At 39.4% G+C, this 13041-nt stretch overlaps 1 protein-coding gene across 1 annotated transcript in view; it reads left to right on the top strand.

The window, feature by feature from the left end:
* The window catches only part of LOC111574166 (cadherin-22), a 179693-nt gene that overhangs the window by 111520 nt on the left and 55132 nt on the right, over nucleotides 1–13041 (top strand). The window contains exon 5 of the mRNA XM_055010933.1: nucleotides 4832–5126. Within this exon, the coding sequence (XP_054866908.1) occupies nucleotides 4832–5126 (295 nt within the window). The remainder of the gene's footprint in view (nucleotides 1–4831; nucleotides 5127–13041) is intronic.

Here is a 13041-nt window from a genome sequence, read left to right as displayed (position 1 = left end):
GTTCTGGCTTTCAAAAAGTAGTGCCTTTTCAATTCTCCATTTTTGATCTACAACTACATATATTTATCTAGCCTGAGTGTGTGCTGTAACATACTTAATATCAAACTCAGAAAAAAGCTGACTGCCAAGGAAGGAAACTTTCCGTCACTGCATGTGAGTCATATGTCATCCCCTTCAGTAGGTTAGCCTTTAGTGACAGTTAGACGCTTTGTTATGACCCAAAGGTGATTCTGACAGGGCATCAACAACCTCCCTCTCCCCTGAGTCACCCTACAGCCCTGCACTGTAAACCCTAAGGCACGGCTGATTATTACTTGCAAGTTTCACTAAAAGCCATGCAGGCACTGAATCATAGAAACTGTTTAGCTACAGTGACAAATTCACACTTTTCACTTAGTCAAAGGATAAGCTCAGATAATGTGTTAATTTTTTATATGTTGCTGTTGTACAGTATTCCTGTGTCATTTATCAATTGAAAGTTATTGGTTGCTGTAATTAATAAGCTATTTAAGGGGTTGTAATTAATAATAATAATGGATTAGATTTATATAGCGCTTTTCAAGGCACTCAAAGTTCCTTACATGAATCCATTATTCATTCACTCACACATTCTTACCCTGGTGGTGGTAAACTACATTTGTAGCCACTGACGGAAGTGTGGCTGCCAATCCATGCCAAACGGCCCCTCCGACCACCACCACCATTCATACACATTCATACTCCAGTGTGAGTAGCCGCGCTGGAGGCAAAGTGGGTAAAGTGTCTTGCCCAAGGACACAACAGCACATGACTAGTGCTGACGACCCTTCGATCACTGGACGACCCACTCCACCACCTGAGCCACAGCCACCCCTAAATTCAGTAATAATATTGCATATGCACTGTTTTACAAAGCATTAAAAAAAAAATCTCCTATCCTGTAGGACGTTTTGCACGATAATTATATATGGTGTATTACAATCATCCATTATTTTAAAGCTAAATTGTTCATTTCTGTCATTTTTTGACATAAATTTACTTATTTGATAGTTAATCATACTCTAAATTTTGGAATCTTTAATACCGTTTAATAATCGTAAAATTTTGGGAGATGTAAGCTGCAAATATGAAAGAATGCTGTAATGGATACAGTGAATTATGTTGTCAGTTTTTTTTTGGCATATATTTGCTTAAATTCTGGTAAATTAGCACTATAAAAATATCCCACATTAGCAAAGAGTACCTGTTTCTATGATACTGAAGAGTACTCAAACTAAGATACAATAATTCCCAGGAACATTCTGTGAATAGTATCTTCTTTTTTCTGTGATTTCAAGGGAAATAATGAAATTGTCTGAAAGAGTAAGTCATCGTGAATCTAAAAATACGTGTATCAAGTCTGTGTGTTAGGATTTGACTGAGTGGAAACTCAGAAGAGGATGATTTTTTTTTTTTTTTCCCACAAATTGGGCACAGGGGGTTTTAATCCATACCTTAATTACATCCCTCAGCTATGAGCTGTGCCAGACGTATTGTTTTTAGAACATCAGTATGCACCGTGTTTTTTTCCTCACATCACTCCCTCCTGAACTCTCCTGCAACTGCCCCGCATCCCCCTGGGGGATGTTTGAAAAACCTCTGAGCTGGCAAAATGACAGATGAAGTTAGCAGACCCAAAGCTCACTTAAAATGTGTTGGTTAATGCCAAACTTCAGTTGTTCAGCCAGTATAAGAAATAATATCCCATTTATATCTGTGCTGCACCCGACAGATACAACACACAGTGTTTGTTATACGGTGAGGATTTGTTCCATACTGATTGAGATTAATTAAATACTCCCCCATGTTTTTGTAAGACTTGTGCTCCTGCCTTTATGCGTAGTACATGATATCCACATTAATGGAACAGTAATCTTCCATCCTATCAAAAGCATGTTCTAAAATCATCGTCGTTGCTGATTTGAAAGGTGGTCATAAGAATTAAAATTGTTTTCTCATAGACTTCGAGTAGCAGCTGTGGTCAGCTCGACTTTAAACTCTAACAAAGGACTTGACCCATTTTCACTGAGGGAGAAAGTATCACAGTGTCCATAGAAGATTCTCAGACTGCAAATCCAACATTTCCTGCAGGATAATCCACCTCTCTTCTGTCCAACCATATGCCTGTATGCCTCAAACACTCATAGTTGTGTTAGTTGTGCCCTAACTGACCAAAGTAAACTATGATACTGGAGTGGTGTTGTGCATTCCTGTGGCCATTTAGATCCTTTTTCCCTGCTGTGAAAATGGGTGAGTAGTAGTGTCTTGTTATAGTGGCTGAAGCTGACTGCAGCTGCTGCTCTGAGGAAAGTATAAATTCTATTATTAACATTTCTATGAAAAGGTAAAGTATTGATTTAATTATATGGTGTTTATGTGGGTCATATGTGTACACTTTTAGTGTTTATTACCGTTTTTAATTATGCTAACATGACCAATGAAAATCTTGCACATCAAGCCCACAACGGGTAAAACTACACTTCACCTCGTCTATATTTCTGTATTCCACAACTGCATAATCTAGTATGTAAATTTATCAGAAAGCTAAAGCAAAGATTTCACTATTTAAGTAGTTGTTTTTTGGTTATTCTGAGCACTACTGGAGAACTGGTGTTTTCTCTGTCTTCTTTTATAGTTTTTGTTTCTTTTGCCTGGCACATTTACACTCCTGGTTGTTTTTTGCTAAGCGAGTGACGTCCTGGCTCTGACCTTTAGTTTGCACAGAACAACTTAGCTGAGCGTAGTGTGTGTGTTTTTCAAGCTGCCAACTTGAATCACTCCAGTGAGGATAGACTGACAGAAGGATGGGTATAGCTAGCCTAAGGGGGGGGAATAGCATCATCCCAGCAGAATGATGAACTCACAATGTGTGTATATGTGTGTGTGTGTGTGTGTGTGTGTGTGTGTGTGCAAGCATGCACAGCAGGTAGGTGTGTCTGGCTTGCTGTGCACGTGTACAGTAGGTAGGAGCTTGCATGCATGGTGCCAGCATTTGTGCAGTTGAATTAACACATGATGACAACATCTGACACACACACACTTGTCTGCAGAATCTAATTTAGAAATACAGAGTAAGAGAGGGTGTCTGGGGGAAACATATCTAATGGTGAAAGAGCACACTCACTTTTATTGGATAACTCTCACAGTCTGGACCAATGAAACCTTTTTTTTTATTATTATTATAACTGAAATATTGATACCACCATAGTATCTGCAGTATATTTTCTCAGACTGTTCATGTATTTGTCTTCAGGATGATTCAGTATGGTGAGTAAAGGCAAAAACAGACTGATAAAAAAGGAGGAGAAAATGGATGAGGGAAGCAATATCAAGGCACAGCCCTGCATTATTCCGCGATTTTACGACAAATACTTAATGAAAATCCCCGCAAGGGTGATAGAAGCCTGTATTTAATTAAGCCTTTATAAAATATTAACCAGGGAGGCCAGGGCGATTTCCCCTCTCCCCTGGTCTGTTCAGTAGATTGAACCACAGTTACACTACATAGACAGCTCTGAATTATAATTTCAGATAGTAGGTGAGCAGTAGAGAGAGGGAGAGAGCAGGTCTAGTGCTCACTAAAGAGCCAAAGGGGAGGTTGGGATGAGGGACCGATGCTGCTTCTACCTCTGGAATGTCTTCTAATCACATTAGGGGGAACTATAGCTCTGATTTATAAGGGCTCTTTTAAGTTCACTTTTCAGCCCCAGCACCTCTATGTCTCTACCTTTAACAATCTTTGAAATGACTTTGATCTCCTAATTTGGGCGTCACATCCTGTGAAGGGCACAATGTGCAGAAAAGGTGTAAATCATCACTAGAACTGTGGTGTCTTTTTTTTTCTTCACCACAACGATGATGGCTGATCTGTAGGGAGCTGTTGGAGAAGGCCTTAAACTGCATTTGCTATTGGGAATAAGATAAGGGATTGGATGGAAGAAATATACTAATTTCTTTTGGTCACGCTTGATGGACAAATTACATTTTTTGAGAATCATCAATTACACAAACCATCAGTATTCACAGGGGTTGAAACCAAATAGAAAATCACCTGCAAAATGTGAGACATTCATAATATTCTCAACTCAGAGGTTCATTTCAGATTTTTTTTCTTTTTCTAAACTTTCAGAACCCTTTTTTAGTCCAAGGTGTCATTATGTGACCTGTGTGTGCACAATGTCAGCCATGTGATAATAAGTGGCCAAACAAGGGCTTTAGTCCCTGTATTTGGTGCAAGAACAGTTTTGGCATTGAACTTGATTTGCCTGGATTTCTCTTTACTTTGACTCCTAGTCGATGACATAGACCCCTTCACAGTTGAAGCTGATGGCAGTTTTCATCTGGGTTCACAGTCAGTGTTCATAAAAAAGTGTAGAAAAGTTTTGTATTAGCAAACTATTACTATTCGAACTATTGTTAAATGTTGACACTTCAAAAGTAAAATCTGATACAAGGAAAACACTTAAGTAGCACAGCTGATTATATTCAATGAAGCAAATTATAATTTTTACTTTAAACTCAGTGTACGGTTAGGGAGACATCATGGTTTTGCTTGCATTTTAAAAAAGAAAACATGCTCTTTATGGTGCTTTAAGTAACTGATGACTTTTCCGTATTTCAGTGACATCATTGGGAATGGAAATTTGTCCAACCTTCACCTGTAGGCACTTAAACATAGCCACAAAAATTTAAATTATATTTTTGTTATTATGTGCAGAGGTTGTAGGGAGACTGGGCTGCCATGATCTTACCTCGAAATATGTCTCATTTAATGAACTCTCTGTCCTTCCATTTATTCTGCATCCATTTATAGATCCATACAGACTCTGACGAAGGTGAAGGCAACATCAAATACACTATCTCTGGAGAGGGAGCAGGTTCCATCTTCATCATCGATGAACTTACAGGAGACATACACGCCACAGAGAGACTGGACCGAGAAGAGAAGGCTTTTTACACTCTTAGGGCTCAGGCCCGGGACCGGCTCTCCAATGACCCCCTCGAACCGGAGTCAGAGTTCGTCATCAAGGTCCAGGACATCAATGACAGCGAGCCCAAGTTCTTGGAAGGTCCCTACATCGGCAGCGTGGCAGAGCTGTCACCAATAGGTAAGAGCAGAAACAAGTTTTAAACTCAGAGGGGGACCGTCAGGGTCGCTGTTGGAGGCTTTGAACTCAAGATGCCCCAAAGGTGCCTATACTGTATGGAATTACCAGTTATATTACAGCTATTTCCATGATGCCTAAGTAAGGTCTATAACATAATGCTTTGTCCAGGACTCGAGGGAAGCTAGAAAGTGCCACCAAGAAGAGGAAAATGCAAAAATATTCCCCCACAGTAGAGATGGACACATGAAAATGTAGACATATTTCATCAAGGTTTTTGATGAAAATAGATTTGGAGTCATGAATTCACTGTGGATAGTATAGTGATGTGAAGCTATAACCTGTTGGTAGGACTGAGATGGAAAATTAAGAAGACGGTGCAGGCATTTAAAGACAGCAGAGGCAAACAAATTGCATTATTCCCAGATGAGCCTTGTGGCTGTGTTCTGACACACAGCTTTGGAGCAATTGATGAAGGAGGAAAGAGGAGAACAGGAGAGGTGCTTCAGAGGAGTAGATAATAGCGAGGGTACACCGCATTTCCAGCGAGGATTTTGACAATGACACCACAATGCTTTTAATCTTGACAAACATGTTTTTTATTGTGAGCAACAGCATTAGCGGCACCCCATGGCTGCTTAAAATTCGCAGCGAAATGGAAAAGACAGGTGAATGAGGGTGTCAGGGGCTTCATTAGCATGGTATTAATGTCAAAGACACAGCTGATGTTTAATAAACAAAATCCTGTTTGGCTGCCAAGTGATATCACAATGCTATGTGAGGCTCAGGACGTTGTGTGCGACGCCGGTGGATGAGTGTGTGTTCATGCATATGCAGCAGAGGTGGGGGGGGGTTTGCTCCTTGTTTGAGTGACTCCAGGAGTGGTGCAAAATGGAATGGCTCTTCCCTGTTCAAGCCTGATTGGAATTAATTCCTGCTTCCTCAGCATGATCCAAACCATGGGCATTTTCTGCCTACAGTGCTCTCTAAAACTGAATGGGGTTTGTGCACGAGTGAGGGAGAGAGAGAGAGAGAGAGAGCAAGTGAAAGGTGGCGACAGGAGGAGAGAGATAAAGCGTTTTTAGAAAACGATGCAAAACCTTGGGAGGCAAGAGAGGTAATATCTCCTCAGGAAACAGAGAGAACGGGAGTCATCGAAGCCATGCTTAGTTAATGTTAGTTAATGTAATCTTAATGATCATGACCCTTTCACTTCGCCCGCTACCCCTTGTTCGACCCTGTCGCGCCTCAGTCAAATTACGCACTAAATGAGTGTGGAGTTCATGTTTTAAACATCGTTGTGGAGCACTGCCCCTAATGAGGTAACATCTACTGCTTAGTCAAGCGTTCTCCGTCCCTGTTTCTTTTCTTTCCGCTGTTCTCCTGTTGAACATCAGCTAACACCAGCAGTATTTTTCTGACATTTCAGTGATAAGGTCACAAGCACAATGACAGTAACTGAAAGGAGTGAAGAAGAAAAAAAAAAGCAACACAAGGTGCCAGACGAAGCAGCCTGATGCCACATGTCATTCACCACGCTGCAAAATCCTTTCGTTTTGAAGATAGCTCCAATAGGTGGAAAATGTCACTTATCTTAATTTAATTTGCTATCAGAGTATAAGGCTATAGGGCATATTGTATGATTTTTGATTTTTGATTTTTTGCTGTAAGCTAATTAGCCCTAACAATTATTTTCTCTCCAACCCAAGACTGAGGTAACATTTTTGTCGTTGCTGTAGATCTCTACTGTAGTAGTGAACCATTTCCCAACAATGGCTGACATCTTCCCTAATTACAATGAACATGGCAGTGTTGTTTGTTTTGGATTAACTCCTCATCCTGCTACTATGAATATTCACTAAAGCAGCAAATGTGTATTATACTGGAACTAAAAATCATACCCAACAAATGTATATTTGAGTAATGACTGTGGCTGTTCCAAGAAAGTACGTTTCTAAACATTAAGCTATAATTTCCTGACCTCATTTGAAAATTCACCATTAGGAATAAATGATGACTGGGCCTCAGTGCTGTAGACATACTAAGTTCGAAATTATGAAAAGATAGAAAGAATGCTGGGTTTAGTCTTCACATTTGATTTAATAAGAACAAAATATGCAAATAGCAGCCTTATCTTAAAAAAATGTTTTTTTTCCAAAGATGTTATAATTACTTTGTACATTTGTCAATGTTTCCCTTGAGCTGCCTCAGCACCATATATAATTTGTTTTAATTTACTCCAGCTGTGAGCTTCTTTGTGTTTTTGTTTTTGTGCATTGCCAGATAACTTGTAACTTGATGACTTATGGAGATTTTAAAAGCCTGCTGACATCTGCTGTATACGTGATTTTGCCGTTTTCGAGCGTGCCGCCAGTATAAGCTCAAAACCTGGTTAGAATCAGCACTTTTTATGTCATTTGGACCCAGACCCTGTAATGTGAGGCAGGGTTGCGTTTTATGCCATGATGAAAGCAGGTTGCAAGCATTAGCCACACCAGTAATATGCTCACTGTGCTGTTTTATGGCCAACCATAGAGGCAAATCGCCTCAGAGCACGTGAGGCCATAATAGTAAGAAAGCAATCAGTAGTCAGCTGCCTCGGGCATATTCATCTTTACTTATCACTCCTGTCATGTCTCCCAGTGCCCATCTTTGTCATAGCCTTATAGCCTCCATTCCTGCCTCTCCCTTTTTGCAGAGGCTTCCGGTCTCCCCGTCTGTCTCCCTGTCAGCCCGCTCAGCATTTTTCACCCAAAAAGAGCAATCCTCCATGTAGTGTGTTTGTTTTTCGGGGTCGGTTAAGGAGAAGATAGGGCAAATAATAGAAGTGGCAAAGTTGATGATGAAGTGTGAGGGCCCGAGCTCTGTGTTGTCCTGTGAAAAATGTGTGGCTAATGAAATTGCAGTCCTAAATCAAATTTGTAGTGCATGGGTGATTGAATGTTGCTTTGAGAACCATGCATGTCTTTATGTCGGGGCAGAAGAGGGAGTATGGAGTCACTCTGTGGGAGGTTGCTGTGTCCTCTGACTTGTGATGATAAAGACTGTGAAGGATGGATTTAATACAGTGTCTAGCTAGAGGACATCCTAACAGAACCAAAAAGAAACATGGAGCTGACCAGAAGATGTAGCTCAGTTCCTACTTTTATTAATTGCAGACCGAATGTGCATTAGTTTTCTTCTTTATAGCTCCAAAGATTTCTAAGTTGTAGCATATAGTTTGGTTGGAAAACCCTGTGGCTTGTAGGCAAAGAGCTCCAGTGATGAATAACACTTTGCTGGCTCACTGTTCATCAACAACAGGAAGGCGTATTTATAGCTAATATTTTTGAGCAAATGAAACAATATTTTGAAAAATGAACCAACGTTCGGTTGAGTAAATTCATCTTTTTGATTCATCCAAACAGTTTTCAGCTTACCGTGCAACTTTGATTGTTTTTATCTACTTGTGTACTTTTTTTTTTTTTAACACATTGCAAAATGATAAGCACATTAAATAAGAGAACAGTGGGTCAGTGTTTGGCAACATCCTTGGTTTAAACTTGAGCAAAGTCAACTGGGGACTTTGTTTGCATGGTTTCCCAGTAGCCTTTGCGCATTCGACTGGCCACCTGCCCTGTTGTTCCCATACCTCCCTGCCAGTGCACACACCTTCAGCAGGTTCAGAGAATGGATGGGTATGGCTGTTGTTCACTTGGAGAAACACATTTGTCTTTGTAAAGAGATGCATATATTTTACTCACATGGTGGTGTTTTGGAGCGGTGAATCCTCCATCTGCCTTTTGTTTACCTTCCTCCCTTTGGTGGTGCCAAGCACTAACAACAAGGAATTCATTGCCTTTTTTGCTGCATCTCTGTGTGACATATGGACAAGGATCAGAAGTATTGAACAGTTTCTTTTAAAACTTAAAAGCTCAAACAGTGGTAATTGCTCACCAGTATTAGCCTGTGATTGTAATAGCAGGGGGCTGAGTTGCTCATGCCCTTCTCTAAACACCGAACCCCATTCAGAGGGAATGTTGCACAGTTTCAAACATTTCTTCACTTTTAAAGTAGTGCATCCCTGTATTACCCAGTATTGTGTCCATAAAAAGGCAAATATATGTTTTTCTTTAAGCTTGCTTGAGAAGTGGATTGAATTTTTGAAGTGTTCAAACAACAACTTTTAGTATGGCTGCATTCTCCTCAACTGTATCTTGCTTTTTTTCACACTTCAGTAGCTGAGCTGCACTCATGTATATATGTGCATAGTTTATATGTGGGAAATAAAAGCAAAACTGCTTTCTCTGACATGAGCATAATGGAGTTTTAGTTGCCTTGTATTAGCAGTTTTCATTTATTCCATGATTTGGTTTGCTATTAAGGCCTAAAGGAGATAAAGATGCACGGTATTCTGAAATCAAAAACTGTCCATTACAGGCCTATTTGATTAATGGATGCTCACTTACAACCCAACAGGTCATCTTTCTCTGTACGGCTCACCCTCCTCTGCATTTTCGGAATAAAAAAATGGACCCATCATTAATGTAAATCACCTTCAATGTTAAAAGCTAATGTTGCCTCATGTCCATTTGCAAGGTAATGTTAAAGGTACGCGTCTGTCCATTTAAAACACCCATCCTTCCATTATAAATTATATCTAATTCATCTTTGGCAAAAAGCCCTGTGTCAGCCTGAAGGCCCCAACAAAATTCACTGAGTGTACTTAATGTTGCGTAATGGGTTAAGGTACAAAAACAAGGAGACATGATAATGTCAAATATTGAGAGGTTTTGTGTTTTGCTTTGTTGTGTTTTGTTTTATTAACATAAAAGCTAACTTACAAAAGAATCTACAGACAGTTACAGTGATTCGATATGTGATGTTGGTCATGTTTGCGCATTAAATTTTAAGCTACAGCTGGCAACAGAGTAGCTCAGCTCACCATGATGATTAGAAACAGTGGGGAACATCAAGCTTGGCTCTGTGCAGTGATTAAATTTAAAAAAAAACTGCCAACCTGCACCTCTAGACTTTACTGAATAACACATGGCTATCTCATTTGTTTACAAAGACCGCTATGGTAAAATGATGCGATGTTGAACAGCCGGTACTGGAGCTGTTTAATAGCTGGGTCAGCGATTTTCTGCGTGGGCTTTGTCTGAAATTGCCCCTTAACTCATTCATTCCTCCTCATATAATGGTATATAATAGTGAGCAGTAAATACAGACAGTAATCACTATAATTTTGTGGTACATACGTGTATTTCCTAAACACCTTTACAAATGGAGTCAATGTGTAGAGGGTATGAATTTCATGACATGTGGTGATAGGAATACTGAATATGTTTAGTTTTGCATCTGTTAGTGTGTGTGTGTGTGAAAGGATGTGTTAATGTGAGTTCTTGCATCACATTACATTTTGGTGTGAACAAGGTGGTATATTTGCTATTTATTGACAGACCATTTGATTGGTGAAGTATGACCTGATGGTTTTGTTGAAAGAGTAATGCGTTACTTGTGTAAGGGCTGATTTTGCTTTGAATGCTGGTTTCTGCAAATGTGTTTTATGTCTGTGTTATAATTGTTAGTAAAACTGAGTATTCATAAGCAGATGGAAGGCAGGATATTTGCCAACCTTTAAGCAGCATGATTGTGGCTGCATCCACATTTTTGGGGAATCTATGTCGACTTCTGCTGAATTTTGAAAGTTTGTCTGGTAAAAAGAAAAGTTGCAATACTCAAGAAATGTTTTTTGATGTCAAGGAGAAGAAATCACATCCTGGCGTTGCTGTGCAATTGAGAATTCATGTTGCGAGTTTCTTATTTTGGGTATGTCGGTTTGATACAATAAATCTGCAGTTTTGTTCAATACAAGTTGGTTTAGAACTTTAGAAACTTATGACTTATTTTCTAGGAGACTTTGTGAATTTCCCAGTTTTATTTTACTTCTTTTAAAAAAAAAATCATAATAGCCCTTTTTAAAAAAAAAAAGAAAAAAAAGTCAATTGGTTATGTGTTTTCAAATGTGTTACTGTTTTGAGTTTCAAATCGGATTATTTCCACACCTGTCGGGAATTTAGTTTTCTTATTGATATGACTTAGTTGAAGTTTATTTTGTTTGCTCATAGTTAATTCTGAATGTTCTCTGTTGCAGTACCTCCACTGATGTGCTCTAATTATTTACCTCTAGCCAGCAAGACTTGAGAATGAATGTCAAGTGATTGAGGTGGGTGAGCTTTAAAATGATGCTTAAGACTGTAATAAAATATTTGCATAACGATGATAAGAGATATTATTGGTATCTTGTTATCTTAGAAATTAATGGGTAGCCACAACTTGAAGTTCAGTGTGTATGTTGGTGTATATCGAAATATAATGGACAGTCCTCTTTAGGTGCTATTATCAGTGGGCTAAACGTGACTAAACAGTGACAGGAAAGTATTTCTCTTCTCTTCTTCTACTAGATGCAATAATCAGATTTTCGACTATGAATTTTGCTTTCTATATAAGCTTCGATGTGGTGCTCGTGTAAATGCCAGGTTGCTTACGTTTTTTTTGTTGTTTGTGTATTAGAAAACCTCGTCATTATTTTTTTCAATTGACTCCATCGCTTTAGTAATTGTTTAAATATTTATGTAGTTTTGAGCTCTGAACCACAATGCTAATCCAGAGGCTGAAGTAATGTTAAACTGGTATGCTGCCAATCTTTGACAATGCTACATAGTCGCATAGTTATGTACCTGCTACAGTTGTCCAGTGGATAGATGGATTTTTTAGATTTAGCACATATACTGCAGAGACATTATTGGCAGCGGCACACCAAGCTAATGCTTTTATGCGCCACACATCCAGCTGATATTAAAGTAATGAAGGCAGGCTTCTTCCAATTTGAAATCAGTATTCCACTGTGTTACAACATGCATACTAAGACATCTGTCACTCTGTTATTTTTTTCTGTTTTCCTGTGACTGACAAACTGGCACACTTTGTTGAGTATGAAACCGTTTAGTCACAGAGCCAGCAATCTTTCCCTTCCGCTCAAAGGTCAGGTGGAAATGTGGCTGGGAGGGGCAGCTCTTAGTGGTGAAATCACAACAGGGTGAAAAGTTTCCACGGAGCTAATCCTGTGATTGATGTGGTTCCATTAGAGAAGACCTCAGGACCTCTGAGTGGCAGAGATGTGGCACGACATGACGTCTGTGCCGCAGCCTCTAACCTCAGGTAACGCTGACTGACGGTGTCCAAGGAACAACAGGCAGGCAAATGGCAGTCTGATAACACACACATTAAGCTGAGCACTGTCCTCAGCTTTTATCTTCTAATGACACGAACTGATGTAGTGTAGAATCACTAAATACAAAGAACCGCAGGAGTTTAAGGCAGCATAATAGCTACCTTAAGCTGACATTTATCCTATTCTCTATCAAAAACACAATCTGTAAAGCCAGGAAACTGACTAACCATGAAAACCATTAAACAACAGATATGTGCTTTAGCACAGTTCCTTGCACTTTTATTTCATTGTGTGAATCGTTCCGTCCATTTCTCCATACTTTAAGACATATTATCTCTGTAAAATCCATGACACTGCATATTAATTATCATTTTATTGTAACTGTTGTTTTTAGTATCAAACATAACTGAGTTTGAAGATATCATGACTAGTGCCCACTTCCTGACATATACAGTATGTTGTGTGGCCTGTGTGGTCAGATTTGTTACTGAAAAAGACATCTAGTAGACGGGTGCTTCATTCCTCAACTGCCTGAAGTGAGGTATGACAAGAGTGAAAGCCCAGAAAGCATCATAGAAGAGAAGCCGTCTAGGTTGTACTTTTTAAGTCTGTTTCTGTTTGAAGGTCACCACCCCGCTTATCACTGTGTATAGAAATATTACACTGATGCTCAACTTGCACACAAAATGTGTGGCGCAAATG

The sequence above is a fragment of the Amphiprion ocellaris genome, chromosome 5 (assembly GCF_022539595.1).
Source record: "Amphiprion ocellaris isolate individual 3 ecotype Okinawa chromosome 5, ASM2253959v1, whole genome shotgun sequence".
NCBI lineage: Eukaryota > Metazoa > Chordata > Actinopteri > Pomacentridae > Amphiprion > Amphiprion ocellaris.
The sequence above is the reverse complement of the archived record's forward strand: the minus strand, read 5'-3'. Positions and strand labels throughout refer to the sequence as shown.